The following is a 13,524-nucleotide window of genomic DNA, read 5'->3' as shown; positions in this document are numbered from 1 at the left end:
TACATTCCATTTACTCGCTGATTTTATACACTGAATGTCCACAAAGACCTTTCATGGGCAGCTATCGCCACCTTGCCCACCATCGTTCTCAGAGAAAATGCTCGCAAAACCCAGTGATCAACTCTTTCCATTGTTACATTTCCTCTATCAAAAGAAAGCAAGATGCACCTTGCTAAGGACCGATATAATTCTGCACTCGGGACACAGGCCACCCCAAAGCAGGAGAGAAGCTGAGGGGTGGGAACCCACTAGCCTACTCCTGCACCCCAGCAGTTAAGATACCAGTGCTACTTCTTTGTGCCCCATGCAGTGCAATCAGAAACTGGAACAGAGCCTCCAGGAAGGGAGACACATGGGAGCTGCCATGTCTAAAAAGGAGGGCATTTGCAACATATTTATAAACAGAGCTGGATGCTGCAGATGAACAAGCACTAGTTTAAATCAGCAGTCTTTGGTGGAGAATCAAACAGCTTTTACTTTGGCTAAACCCCTGGACTACAACTATAAGTCCTCAAAAAGAAGCTAGTCAGAGAAGGCACCTTTCACTTTTATTCCTATGCATTAGAGACATGTGAATGAAACACAAAACATGGATTCAATTTCATTTTTTTTTGTTTTTGTTTCCTAGCGAAGATTCAGAGTCTTTAGTCTGTCCAGGCATTTGCCCACAATAAAGGACAGTTCTTCTGCAAAAGCTATCTTGCATACCAAATATTTGTGTTGTAAATAAGTGTAAACACCACGTCATAAATGTAAAGGTAATCAGCTAAATTTAGGTTCAGTTGACACAGGGCACTCCCACCATTTGATGCTGGAGTCGGCTAGCCACTCCTTTGCCATGGAAACCTTGATGCACAGCAAGTCCTTGATCCAAAGTGCTGGGAGAAAGCAACACAGACAGGTTCCTCTATCGGCAGTTTCCCCAAAGCGCACTTCCGCTCTTCTGCAGCACATGCCGCACGTCTTCAGACAATCCAGCTGAAGATGCTATTGTCCTGAGCGTATGTATTCTGTATATACAAACCATGATCTGTGTCCAGAAGCACAAGGAGGCCTTCTGCATATGCAGGTCCACATACATGCTGCAAGTCTACATCTGATGCTATGTCCCATCGGCACGGAACTAAGTAGGCCTTTGGTTTTTGGGCAGCCCATGACCTGTGGGATCTGAAAGAACACAGGCATATTGCAAAAATTGTATTCGAGTCCTTGTCTTCTTGGAGTCAAATGCCACAAGCCTTCAGATCACACGAACACATGAAACCGCCTTATACTGAATCAGACCATCGATCCATCAAGGCCAGTATTGTCTACACAGGCTGGCAGTGGCAGCAGCTCTCCAGGTTCTCAGGGAGAGGTCTTTCCCATCACCCACAATCTAATCCTTTTAGCCGAAGGTGCTGGGGACTGAACCTGGATCCTTCTGCATGCCAAGCAGACGCTCTGCCACTGAGCCACAGCCCCTCCCCTCATATAGGACCAAACTCCAAATCACCCCACTGTGGAATCCAGAGTCAGATGCCCACTGAATATTCATGATGGTGGACATAAGAACATAGGAGAAGCCAATGCTGGATCAGGCCAGTGTCCCATCCAGTCCAACACTCTGTCACACAGTGGCCAAAAATACCAGGTGCCATCAGGAGGTCCACCAGTGGGGCCAGGGCACTAGAAACCCTCCCACTGTCCCGTCCCCCCCAGCACCAATAATACAGAGCATCACCTGCCCCAGACTGAGAGTTCCTATCTATTCAGCAACACAGATTCCAGAAAAGACGTGCAATATTTCAAACACTGATGGATTTTTAAAAGTTTTGCAGAACACAAGCAAAGGGGTGTGCTTCATTTTCTAACAATGAAATGCCCAACACGATTCTACTAACTCTGGTCAAGCCTAGCTTTAGAAGCTGCACAGCTCACTGATCTCCCAGAAATGCTGCTTCTGTGGGACTGGGGAGCCTCAGGAAGAGCAGAAGGGACAAAGAGGGGCTCTGCTGCAAGAAGGTGCGAGCGGTGGAATTTACCCCACCCCTGTTCCTGGGCCGGAAATTTAGTCTGGATACAACCCTAGGCCATCACAGCCCCTCAGCATGAAAGATGGGAAAAAGCAGTAGTGACATCCAACCAAGCCCCAAGCAATTCCTACAAAACAGAGTGTGAATCTGTGCCTTACCAGATTCCTTGGGGAGCTGTTTTGCACTGTCCACTGCTTGTGAGTTCTGATTTTGTGCTACGACACATGGTGGACCCCAAGTGTATTCTGGCTAAAGGGAGGAAGAAAGCAAGGTGGAGAGTTACCAGGCGCTTCAACGTGGATGCTTCATTTCTCTATATTAAATTGCCACCAATGCACGGACAGGAAGAGCAGTGGGCAAGGGGCAGAGCCAAGGCTGTCCATTCTGAAGATCCTCCTGCCCGCGCCACAGGATCTGACACAATCCTGAGAGTCTCAGCCTTTCTGAAAGAAAAGGTCAAGCGAGTGCTGCACTTGCCCCACTGCAATCTCATTTAGTTAACTCACGGGAGGGAAACGGTGGAAATTCTGAACGGGAGGGCGCTCGTTTGCTATTGTTGATGATGGCGGGTAGTGGATCTGCTGCCAGTCCTCGTAGCCATGGTATACATGTGGTGGGACTGGAGGGATACATGGGAACTGGTACATGGGGTAGACTGGGGCCACTGGTCCTGGCTGTGGCTCTGGGTGCAATCTGTCGCCGGAATGCTGCAAGAGAAAGAAAGCACGGCGTTCAAAACAGTGCATGCACTTATAACCCAGGACATAAGAGGCTAATGATTTACAGACACTGCTACCAGATCATCGGGTACTAGAAGTCCTGTCTTTTTGTTTGTCTCATCTCTGCCTGTCATCCAGTTTATGGATGACCCAGAGAACACTGTGGTCTGAGTGTTGCCAGGAAAGGCAACATTAGGACGTAGGGGCGGCTTTCCAGTGCTGAATATGCATCACATTTTTATCCTGGCCATCCTCCCAGGAGCTCAGGATGAGACGCATTGCTCTCCCCTCTCCATTCTACACCGACCAAAGGCTGTGTTAAGTATAGGCAGCTCTCCATGCATTTAGGTCAAAACAGGTAAGATCTGCTGTAGGGATTTCAGCCCTGTGAAATTTTTAAAGCACCATGACATACGAGGGGGAGATATTGCAGTCTTGTGACTGAGACACCAGATAGTTTCCATTCAAACATGGCTACTGGGTTTGACAAAGTCACATTCCTTCTCTGTACCTCAGAATCATCCAGTCCAAGTTGGAACAAGTCTTATTTATTAATTTATTACTTCAATTTATACCCTGCCCTTCCTGCGAACAGGCTCAGGGGCGGCTTACCCAGTACCATAAAACCATATACAAAAGTTAAAAGATTTTAAACATTATAAATATTAAAACGATCTAATTATTAAAGTGCTAGTGATAGTAATTGATGTACAGTAATCAAGATGTTTAGTCATGCCGGCCACATGACCACGGAAACGTCTTCGGACAGCGCTGACTCTTCGGCTTTGAAACGGAGATGAGCACCGCAACCCTAGAGTCGGATTCGACTGGCTTTCGAGAAAGGGAACCTTTACCTTTACCTTTAATCAAGATGGCATACATTATAATATACAACAGTTATTTTCAGTTCAGAGGTCTTCAGCATTGCGCAATGGTGTGCCACACTCATCCTGCCAAGGCCAACCTATAGTCACAGATGTTGGTGGTAGTGGTGAGGGCGGCTCCTAATTGAAGGCCTGGTGGAAGAGCTCTGTCTTGCAGGCCTTGCGGAGCTGTAAGAGGTCCCGCAGGGACCCTGATCTCTTCCGGGAGCTCGTTCCATCAGTATGGAGCCACCACTGAAAAGGCCCTGGCCCTGGTGGGAGCAAGCCTGGTGTCCTTAGGGCCTGGAATGGTCAGTCGATGTTGTGACCCTGACCGTAGTGCTCTCTGGGGTATATATGGGGAAAGGCAGTCCCGCAGGTATGTCGGACCCTGGCCATATAGGGCTTTAAAGGTCAATACCAGCACCTTGAAGTGAATTCGGTATGCTATTGGCAGCCAGTGCAGTGTCTTCAGCACAGGCTGGATGTGCTCCCATTGAGGGAGTCTTGCAGGCTAGCCTTACAGGCTAGCCCGACCTTGTCAGATCTCGGAAGCTAAGCAGGGTCAGCCCTGGTTAGTATTTGGATGGGAGACCAACAAGGAAGTCCAGGGATGCTACAGAGAGGCAGGCGATGGCAAAACCACCTCTGAACACCACTTGCCTTGAAAACCCTAAGGGGTTGCCGTAAGTTGGCTGCGACTTGACAGCCAAAAAAATAAAAGTCCAACTCTTTTGCTTACTGCATAAAAATCAAAGTTGGAGCATCTCTGCACGAGTTCCTGTCTATCTTCTACTAAAGGAATCCCTTTGGTCCGTTGCTGAAATATCTTTTTCTTGAGCAATGTCAATGAAAACAGCTCTCATGTGTGGTGTATAGCTCTTAATATCTACTACGTTCGGCTGTTTTATTCCTGCTACTTTCCCAAACGTATTTCCTTTTGAAACTCTCCCTTGCCATTAAGACCTTGCTATTCACATTTAACAAAGAAAAGCACTTAGATGCCCGTCAGCAGTGTAAAGTGGCCCTTAACCCTACATTGTCCCACACAGTAACATCCACAGCAATGCAGGGAAGAGGTTATGTATGTGGTGAGCAGGTGATGCAATTGAAACTCTCAGCCCAGAAATGGCACTTCCCAGTTACACAGTTCAAGCTCGTTTCCCTGCACTTGTGTTTTCATGAAGGAATTTAGAAGAGGCCCTTAGAACAGGCCCAAACCAAGTTACCAAAAATTATGTAGGCAAATGAAGTCGGAGATGCTGGACTCTGGTTTCTAAGCACCACTTCCAGGGCTCACTGTGGCTGCCCGCTGCATAGGCAGGGTTTAATTATGGCTCAAGCCACAGAGGTCTGACTGTTCTTTTGCCTGCAGGTAAATAGTCTGGGCCCAAGTACACAGCATTCACTACCTGCTTGTACTGTTTGAGCAGTTTCTTCAACTTGTCCTTCTCCTCTTTTTCTTTCTGGCAATCCTCTTTAGAGACCCGCAGCTGAAGGGGAGACAATGAGAGGAGGCAACAATAAGGAAGGAGCCGAGACATTGTCCAGACTGAAGAAATAGCAACAAACACCTTTCCTCGCTGCCGCATGGGTTGGCCAGAGACAATAAAACAGAACAAATACAAAAAGACACAACAAAAGCAATTCAGCATTAGGTTGGTGGCAGACAGCCACAACAGGATCTTCCATACTTTTAAAAAACTGCTAGTGGCAGCGGGGCTGGGAGGGAGGCAAATGGGTCAGGGTTCTGGCACGGGGAGCACTGTTTAAACCCCTCCCACCCTGCTGTTTTCCTGACATAAATTTTCCTCACTGAAGCTGTTGTTTGCTCTACAGGAAAAAAATATGCAGGAATCACGGAAAATGACAATTCTGGGCATGGGGGTGCTTTAAATTGGGGGGGGGGAGAGACTGGAGGAGGGTGGGCTCCTTCAGTAGGTCACTCCCCAAGTTTCCCTACTTTAGGCCTTAGAATTTGTGTGCCAAGACTGCGGACCAGAAGTGGCATGTTCTGCTTTCCTGTCCCAAAACCTTCCTTGTGTTGTCTTCTCATTGTAGCTACCCAAAGGGAGCTCCAGAAAAGCAGCCTCCCTAGTTTGAGTCCCTACCTGGTTGCTGATATGTGTTAACTGCTTCTGAAGTTTCTCCAGCTGCTGCTTCAGTTCTTCCTTCTCCTCATTCATTCTCTCCCTGTCACTCCGTTCCCGCTGGAAATCCTCCTCAAAGATCTTGACCTGCCAGAAACAGGAGATAACTCAAATCACAGGGCCACATGGGAGCACTGTGTAAAACAGGCCTACATTGATTTCAAGAAAAAGTAACAGGGCACACTATAAAGATTTTGTACACATATAATTTCAAAATTTGTTGTGTAGCTCTGAATAAATTTATCTGAAAAAAGTGACTCTTCATACATTTACTATTTTTTCCTCCCACATTTACTTATTTTCAGCTTCTAACTGTACCAAAGAGGTAAAGTTCTGCTGACTGATAATAGCCAAGGTCTCATTTCAGAGCTATTTCCACATGCTATCATTAATACAGGAAGCACATGACCCTATAGCAAAGAAAGATATTGTGTGACCACTGCTCAGGAAAGAAAGACCATTTCTTCAGCCTCAGAATGCTCATGCCACTACAAGCTGTGAAAGCACAGGAACCAAGAGAGAGGGATTGTATGTGCCAATAGATTGAGCACATTACTTAAATTTGGGAGTCCTGTGTTCAGGTTCTACCACAAACTCACCACGCAGGCTTATACGAGTCACTGTCTCTGAGCCACAGGATAAAATGGGACTAATGGGGACCCAATCTCACAGCATTTTTCATAAGGATCAACAACAATAAAGACTGAAAACATGGCACCCCTCAGCTCCTCTCCTCTATGTGTATTTTCCTACAATATGTGATTTCCACTACCACTATAGCTTTCCAGGACACACAAGTTATACCCGTACAAATTGAGAAAAAAGTGAACACAGACTTCTTCTCCTCTCTTTGACACACACAGATATGTACAGCCCCTTTTCCTTTCCCATCATAACCCACAAATGTTGGGAAGCCACAAGAGGCAGTGCTACAAAGAGTGTCAATGTTACCCACATGCACAGTTCACATCTTCTGAACTTGCAAGGTTGCCCAGGGATACAAAATCAAGAGGGCATATCACACTATAGCTCAAAGCAACACCACTCAAAAGGGCTACTGTAATATATTATTGCACATGGGAGATGGGTTATGAAAAAAGTTGGCAAGGGAATCACTGCCCTGGGCAGCAGTCTGAAAACACAATAAAGCTCTCTTGCTATTTTCCCTCAAACCAAGGCTAGCCCTGCTTTGAATGAACGCGTTCCCCATACCTGCTGCTTCAGGAGCTCATTCTGGGTCACCACCTCCTGCTGTTGGATATTCAGACTGGATTCAGCTGGGCTCCTGGAGGCAGAAGGTGCAGAGGCCTGAACGTTCAGAGCCTCTTCTAAGGCCTGCGGGATGAACAGGGGACACAGAAAACAGCTAGAAAGTCTTCCTGTAAAGCCACGTTTCTGGACATATCACAGCCTCATACCAAGGCAAGTAACATTTGCCAGTTGCAGCAATGGCAACAGGACCATTCTAATGTCCAGGAAAGTCTGTAACTGTGACGTAAGGGCAGGAAGAAATCAGGAGTTACTATGGAGAAGAGGGAAAAAAGATCTGGAGGGACTATTTTTTCCAAGGCTGCTCACCTTGTTTAGCCGAAGAATCTCTTTCTGGTATTCCTTTTGCCTGGTGACTGGAACCAGCTGATCCTGCAGTACTTTCACCTGCTGCTTGAGGTCTTTCACTTCTGCACTGTACCTCTCCTTTTCTGCCTGGGAGGGACAACAGTTAAAGCTTTACATCAATGACACCAGTCTATGACCCTTTCTCCCTAGCACTAAACCGGATAGGAATGAACTGGAGCAAAAAAAGAACCCAGTTCTATGACCCTTTCTCCCTAGCACTGAACCAGATAGGAATGAACTGGAGCAAAAAAAGAAAGAAAGCCCATGCAAGCAGAAAGTCTGCTTTTTCCTTAAATGTGAGAATCTTGTCTTGCAGACTACATGAGAATATGTACCCTCAGATTGGCAAGCATATGTGTGGAAAGTTTAATAACCCCCCCCCAAAAAACTCTACACCTACCCCAAAAGGAACTCGTTAAAACACACTGCTCAGATTCATCTTCCTCCTTCCCTGTTTCAAAAAGTCCTATACTCCTTTGTCAAAGGTACCATTCAATTCATCTACCACCAAGTTAATTAGTCAGGCTTAGAGCCCATCTCAGCTGTTTGATCATACCTTTTACGAACTACACCACAGTGATTAACTGAAAGTCAGGAGGCCAAAAGACAGCATGCACACACACACACACTTCCCTTCTTGGAACCTTATTCCCCTCCAGGCGGGTTTCCTACAATTCCTTTTTCTCAGAATACAAGCGGTAATATTTAAAAATCAAGCACAGAGCAGAAGAATGCCTGTTGCTCAGTATAAAGTCAGGACTGCAATAAGCCTTTCTTCCCTAGCAACAGGGAACCTTATTTGTGGCACCTTATTTGTGCAAATGCTCGGCCCTATGAGGAAGGCAGAGAGTTTTCTTTTTCCTCAGCTGTACTTTGGCAATGGGTGATTTTGATCCTACTGTTCTATTAATCAGCAGTTGTGGTACTTATATTGCATGTTTATGTCTTTTTCACTAGCTGAGTATTTAAAAACAGTCTAAAGATTAAAATGATCAATTGTTATCTGCTTCAAAGACTCTGTGGCCCCCAAAAGTCAGATAAAAGATCGGTAATAAAGCCATCAAAATTATTTTTCTGCCAGCATGGCTTAGGTGCAAATGATTAAGAACGATATATATGTAAATGCTGTACGGAACTGGTTGGCGGGGAAGCAGGAGATTTATCGGGGTTGCTGGGGAAGGAAGGTTTTAAATCTTTCCCCTTTCTGCTAGTTTCCTGATCTCAACTGACCAAGTCCCTCAGGTATTTGTTTGTTTTCCTCTGCAGGACTAATAGCAGTTGGGGACGTGGAAGAATTATTTGTATTTGGAAAATGGTGCATGTAGGGGGGCAGAATTCAGCCCTGCTCCCAGCACTGTAGCTTCAATCCGAAACTTCCCACCCACACACAGAACTGCTTTTACACATTAAAAAAATCCAAAATGGGTAGCTTTTAATAATAGGGTTTAGGTAACTTGGCTTTTAAACTTGATAAAGCATGAATTTTGCAAGAAGTCCTGCTTTACACTAAAAGATGAAGTTGCAAAGGTTACCCTGGGTAAAATAAACAAAGGTGAAATAAAGGTTACCATAGTAAAATAGAATAAACCTATTTGTGAGGAGTCGGGCAACCAGCTGCCTACAGATTCCAAGAGACTCACCTCCTCCTCTTCAATCTTGGATTTCGCCAAGAGAAGCTTACGATCAAAATCCCGCTGCTTCTGCTCCCTCTCTGCCTCTAACTCCACGACTGCTTTCTGGGAGTCTGCAAGCTTTTGCCGTAGCTCTGTTATCTGTCAGGAAGAAAAAGGCAACCATTTTGAGCTTATGACCTTGATGGTGTGAAAAATGGTACCAGTCACTGAACAGAAATGCTTAGGTTTGATGCAGACAAGTGAATGGGAAGAAGGAAACACAAAAATGTCATAGATGGGTTACAACCGTACAGAGGGAGTGCCAGAAACAGAGAAGGATCCGGTTTATTTCCCCATTAGTATTTATTCCAGTCAACCACACTACCGAGGCAAATTTGCTTATGCAGAACTCATGCACAGCTGCCCTTGAGCAAGATGCTGGTATCCTGCCATTACCTTCTGCTCATATTGCTGCTTCATGAACCGGAATTGATGGTCCCACTGCTTATTCACCTCCAGCAGCTGGAAAGAAACACACAGTTACCTCTGGGACCCATGTATCTTTGGGATTGCCTCCTCTGGTATGTCCCCTGAAGAGCTTATGCCCTGCTGAAAACAATCTACTGGTGATCCCTGGCCCTAAAGACGTCTGGCTGTCCTCGACCAGAGCCTTTTCAGCCCTGGCTCCCATTTGGTGGAACTCTCTGCCAAATAACATCCATGCCTTGCGGGACCTTACGCAGTTCTGCAGGGTGTGCAAGGCAAAGATGTTCCACCAGACTTTTGGTTGAGGACAGCGATGGGCTCCACCTTATCTGGCACTCCCTTCCCCTCCCCCACCCTGCTTTCTTTCACCTGCTGCGAGGCAGTAATACATACTGTATTTATTTTGGCGCCACCTGATGTTACCTCTAGCTTTTTTATTTTTTTATTTTATATTGTGTATTTTCTTTTGTTAACTGCCCCGATCTCTGTGAATTCAGGGAAGGACTGTATATAATTGAAATTATAAATGAATAAATAAGATAAATTGTATTCTCTACTGGACCTTGAACCAAACCCATCTTCTCATTGCTTTCTGGCCTAGGCAGCCTTCCTTCAGGCTCAGCATATATTGCTAACAATCTTGTTACCTCATCTTGGGCCTCTCTTGAACATAGGTTGCCAAGCAAACATCACATGCAAGCAACTGCTTAGGCAACATACCAATGTCACCTTAGGTCAGTTTGCCCAACTGATTTTAAATGCAAATTTGGGAGGTTCTAAGGAAAGAAGGTCCTATGTGCCCTGCCCTGGCTACAGTTATGTGTTTGTTTAGAAAATGTCTGTGTCACCTCTCCAGGGATCTGCCTGAGGCTTACTGCTAAGATAATAAAACAAAACCATTACTATGCATCTGTTAAAAAACAAAACCATTAAAACACATCCACATCCCTATGAGCTAACCTATGAGAACGTCTGCTCGACACTCCATCATACAGGGCCAACATCTGGCTTACCTCATTGCGCTGGTGCTCAAGTATCCTCACTTTCTTCTCACTAGTCCCCAAAGAGATTTTTCCTCCTGCTTTCTCCAGAACGATTCCTTTCTAAAATGTGGACACCAGAAAACGGTCTTTTCAAGCAACTCAAGAAGATCACAGCAATAAATCCAGCAGTTGCACCAATGCCTCTCCCTCCCTAACCTAGTATAAAATACAAAAGATATGGCCCACTCACCCCACCCACAGCATGTACAAAATACAACTGGGAAGGAGAGAAATATCTATGGCTATTTAACAAACAAACAAAAAAACAGAGAGAGAACCATTTGGATTCTACAAACTATGAACAAAAGGGGTCCAGAAAGCCTCTCCTCTGGTCCATGTCCATCCAAGCTGCAGCTGAGAGTCAAGGGACTCTTGTATCTGCAGCACCACAAGGGGTTCGAAATTCAGGGAGAAATCAGCTAAGATCACCCCAGTCCCCTCTTGGATGCGATCTACCAATGGACCACGTACTAATGCAAAATAGTGGAGGGGGCAAATTCTGCCAGGTTGTCGTTCTTCCTGTAGCCCATCCCACTCTATTCCAGAGAACCACCTTCTGTCTAGGAATCGCTGGGAACTCTATGGTTAAACCACGCCTGAGAGGAGATAATGAAGATTCTGTTACTTCCCACAATTAGAAAAAAAACACCTTTAGACATTTAACTGCTATTTTGACATTTATTGCTTTACAACTGTTGACCTTATAACCTTAACTTGTTATTTAGTTTTTCAATTTGCATAACTTAAACATCATCATGTTATATGTTAATTTGCTGTTAAATCCCTGTCTATAAGTTTAGAACCTCATCTACCATTCCAATGTATTTGGAAGAGTGTGCCTTGCATATGAAAGCTCATACCTTGAATAAACCTTGTTTGGTCTTGAAGGTGCCTCTGGACTCTAAATTTGTTCTTCTGACACTCAGAGCGGCAGCAATCTGTGGCAGCAATTAGCGGGAGGCCAGGTAACCCTAGAAATTCATGTATGTCAAAATGGGAGTCGATTATTTATCTATAACATTTGTATGCTCTCTTTCAATCCAATTTAGTATCCCCAAGGTGGCAAACAATTCGGGTTGCCAGCTCTGGGTTGGGAAATACCTGGAGATTCTGGGGGTGGAGCCTGAGGAGAGTGGGGTTTGGGGAGGGGAGGGATTTCATAGGGACATAATGTCATATCCCAAAATAGAGTCCACCTTTTATAGTGGCCATTTTTTCCTGGTGAACTGATTGCTGTCACCTGGAGATCAGTTGTAATACCAGGAGATCTCCAGCCACCACCTGGAAGTTGGCAACCCTATAAAAAGATTAAAACAGTTTAAAATACAGACAAAAATATGTATACAATATTTTAAACAATGAAATAAAACAAAAAAGGGGAGGAGTGCCAATGAGAGTTAGTGAGCAAATGCCAGACTGCTAGCCAGCAGGGGATGGGGGGGACTTACCAGGAGAAAGAGAAAGGCCCAGGCCATGTCATCAGCATCACACCAGAAGTGACATCATCATGTCAGCGATATCTAGGCTCTGGTACTTGGACAAAAACTCTATGGTAAAACTGGCTTATACCATAGAGTTTTTGCCCAAATACCAGAGTGTTGCCCAGAAGTTACTGGCAGGACAACATCACTTCCTGTGTGATGCTGCAACATGGCCTAGGTCTTCTTTTTTTCTTTACGTTCCCCTGCTGGCCAGCTGATTGGCGGCTGGGGGGGGCAGGACCTGGCAGTAGAGGACCTCCACTGGGGAGTCTGGTAACTGTAAACAGGAGGCCTGGGGCCACCAGCACCCCCAAACTATGACCTTTCTCCAGCCAGAACAGGAGATGTCTCAATTCCTGGGTCAAACCTTCCCTCCACCAGTAGCACCTCTGTTTGTCAGGATTAAGTTTCAGCTTGTTAGCCCTAATTTATACTAAAATTGCCTCCAGTTCTAAAGTCTAGCCTGGCCCTCTTTTGAGGCGGACAATCTAGGCAGAAGATCTGGGAGTTTCATGAAAGAGCAATTTACCAGTTGTTTGATTTATTCTTATTATTGTAAGGGTGGTGCCATTCGTATTATGATCCTCAGATGCCAAAACATGTATTACAGGGGTGTGCAGACAAAAAAGGGTTTTTTTCCCCAATTTGGATCTATGGGACCCGAAAAATATTGGTATTCCAGAATATTCCCAAATACCAGTATCGGTATTGTATTGGTATTTGGGAAACCGGAATTTATTCAGCTCCACTATACTCCATGGGGACCGTGCCCATAGGGTAAAACAGAGAATTTCACTCCAAAAAGCATTTTCAGAAGGCATTTAAAATCAGAAGGCATTTAAATAGACTAATATTGACTTTTATTCGGGCATGGCTATTTCGATAGCTGAATCAGATTGTGTAATCTGTATTTTGGCTGAATAAATACCCCCAAAATAACGATAGGGTATTTTCTGGGTATTTATTTGATTCGGTATATACTGAATGCACATCCCTGGTCTCTTTACAAATCTGAATCTAAAACATACTAACTACATTAAAATTCCAGTAATCCCCTCTCGACTGTGCGACTGAACAAAAACAAAAATCCCCTCTCCACCCTATATGCCTTCCATTTCTACTTCACTAAAAGCTCTAGCAAACAAAATGGACTTGCAGCATCTCCTTAAATCTCCCAGAAATTGTAGCCCCCTTAACTTCTCATGGAGTCTGCTTCATTGGGTATGAGCTATGATAGAAAAGGCACAGGTTCTGGCTGAAGTGAGGTGGGCAACCTTATATATCATTAACCTTTCCCACAGAATCCTTTCCCTACCTTTTTTTAGATTTCCGTTTGCCTAACTTGAAAACTTGCATTCTATATTTCGCATTTTGTTTGTTCCTAGTAAGCACATTATTTTACTCTCTGTGCACATTTTGCACTAATGGACCAACACATTTACTTGCTTTATCATCTATAAGACCATTAATCAGTTTGCCCAACAAAAGAAGTTCTCAGGCCTGCTCAGTTTCATTAACCAGATATTCTAGTACAAGA

The 13,524-nt window shown here is 44.9% G+C and overlaps 1 protein-coding gene across 1 annotated transcript in view; it reads right to left on the bottom strand.

Annotated features, from left to right (window-relative positions):
* Window positions 1-941: 941 nt before the first annotated feature.
* The window catches only part of TNIP1 (TNFAIP3 interacting protein 1), a 71,487-nt gene continuing 58,904 nt past the window's right edge, over window positions 942-13,524 (bottom strand). Inside the window, exons 8-18 of the mRNA XM_015425870.1 lie at window positions 10,697-10,748; window positions 10,477-10,566; window positions 9,434-9,499; window positions 9,005-9,136; window positions 7,326-7,451; window positions 6,960-7,082; window positions 5,709-5,834; window positions 5,010-5,090; window positions 2,522-2,722; window positions 2,174-2,264; window positions 942-1,167 (exon numbers count right to left, since the gene is read on the bottom strand). Coding sequence (XP_015281356.1) covers window positions 1,124-1,167; window positions 2,174-2,264; window positions 2,522-2,722; window positions 5,010-5,090; window positions 5,709-5,834; window positions 6,960-7,082; window positions 7,326-7,451; window positions 9,005-9,136; window positions 9,434-9,499; window positions 10,477-10,566; window positions 10,697-10,748 — 1,132 coding nt within the window. The 3' untranslated portion in view covers window positions 942-1,123. The remainder of the gene's footprint in view (window positions 1,168-2,173; window positions 2,265-2,521; window positions 2,723-5,009; window positions 5,091-5,708; window positions 5,835-6,959; window positions 7,083-7,325; window positions 7,452-9,004; window positions 9,137-9,433; window positions 9,500-10,476; window positions 10,567-10,696; window positions 10,749-13,524) is intronic.

The sequence above is a fragment of the Gekko japonicus genome, unplaced genomic scaffold (genome assembly GCF_001447785.1).
Source record: "Gekko japonicus isolate JY-2015 unplaced genomic scaffold, Gekko_japonicus_V1.1 scaffold2607, whole genome shotgun sequence".
Classification (NCBI taxonomy): domain Eukaryota; kingdom Metazoa; phylum Chordata; class Lepidosauria; order Squamata; family Gekkonidae; genus Gekko; species Gekko japonicus.
Note: the sequence above shows the minus strand (reverse complement) of the source record. Positions and strands in the feature narration are given on the sequence as shown.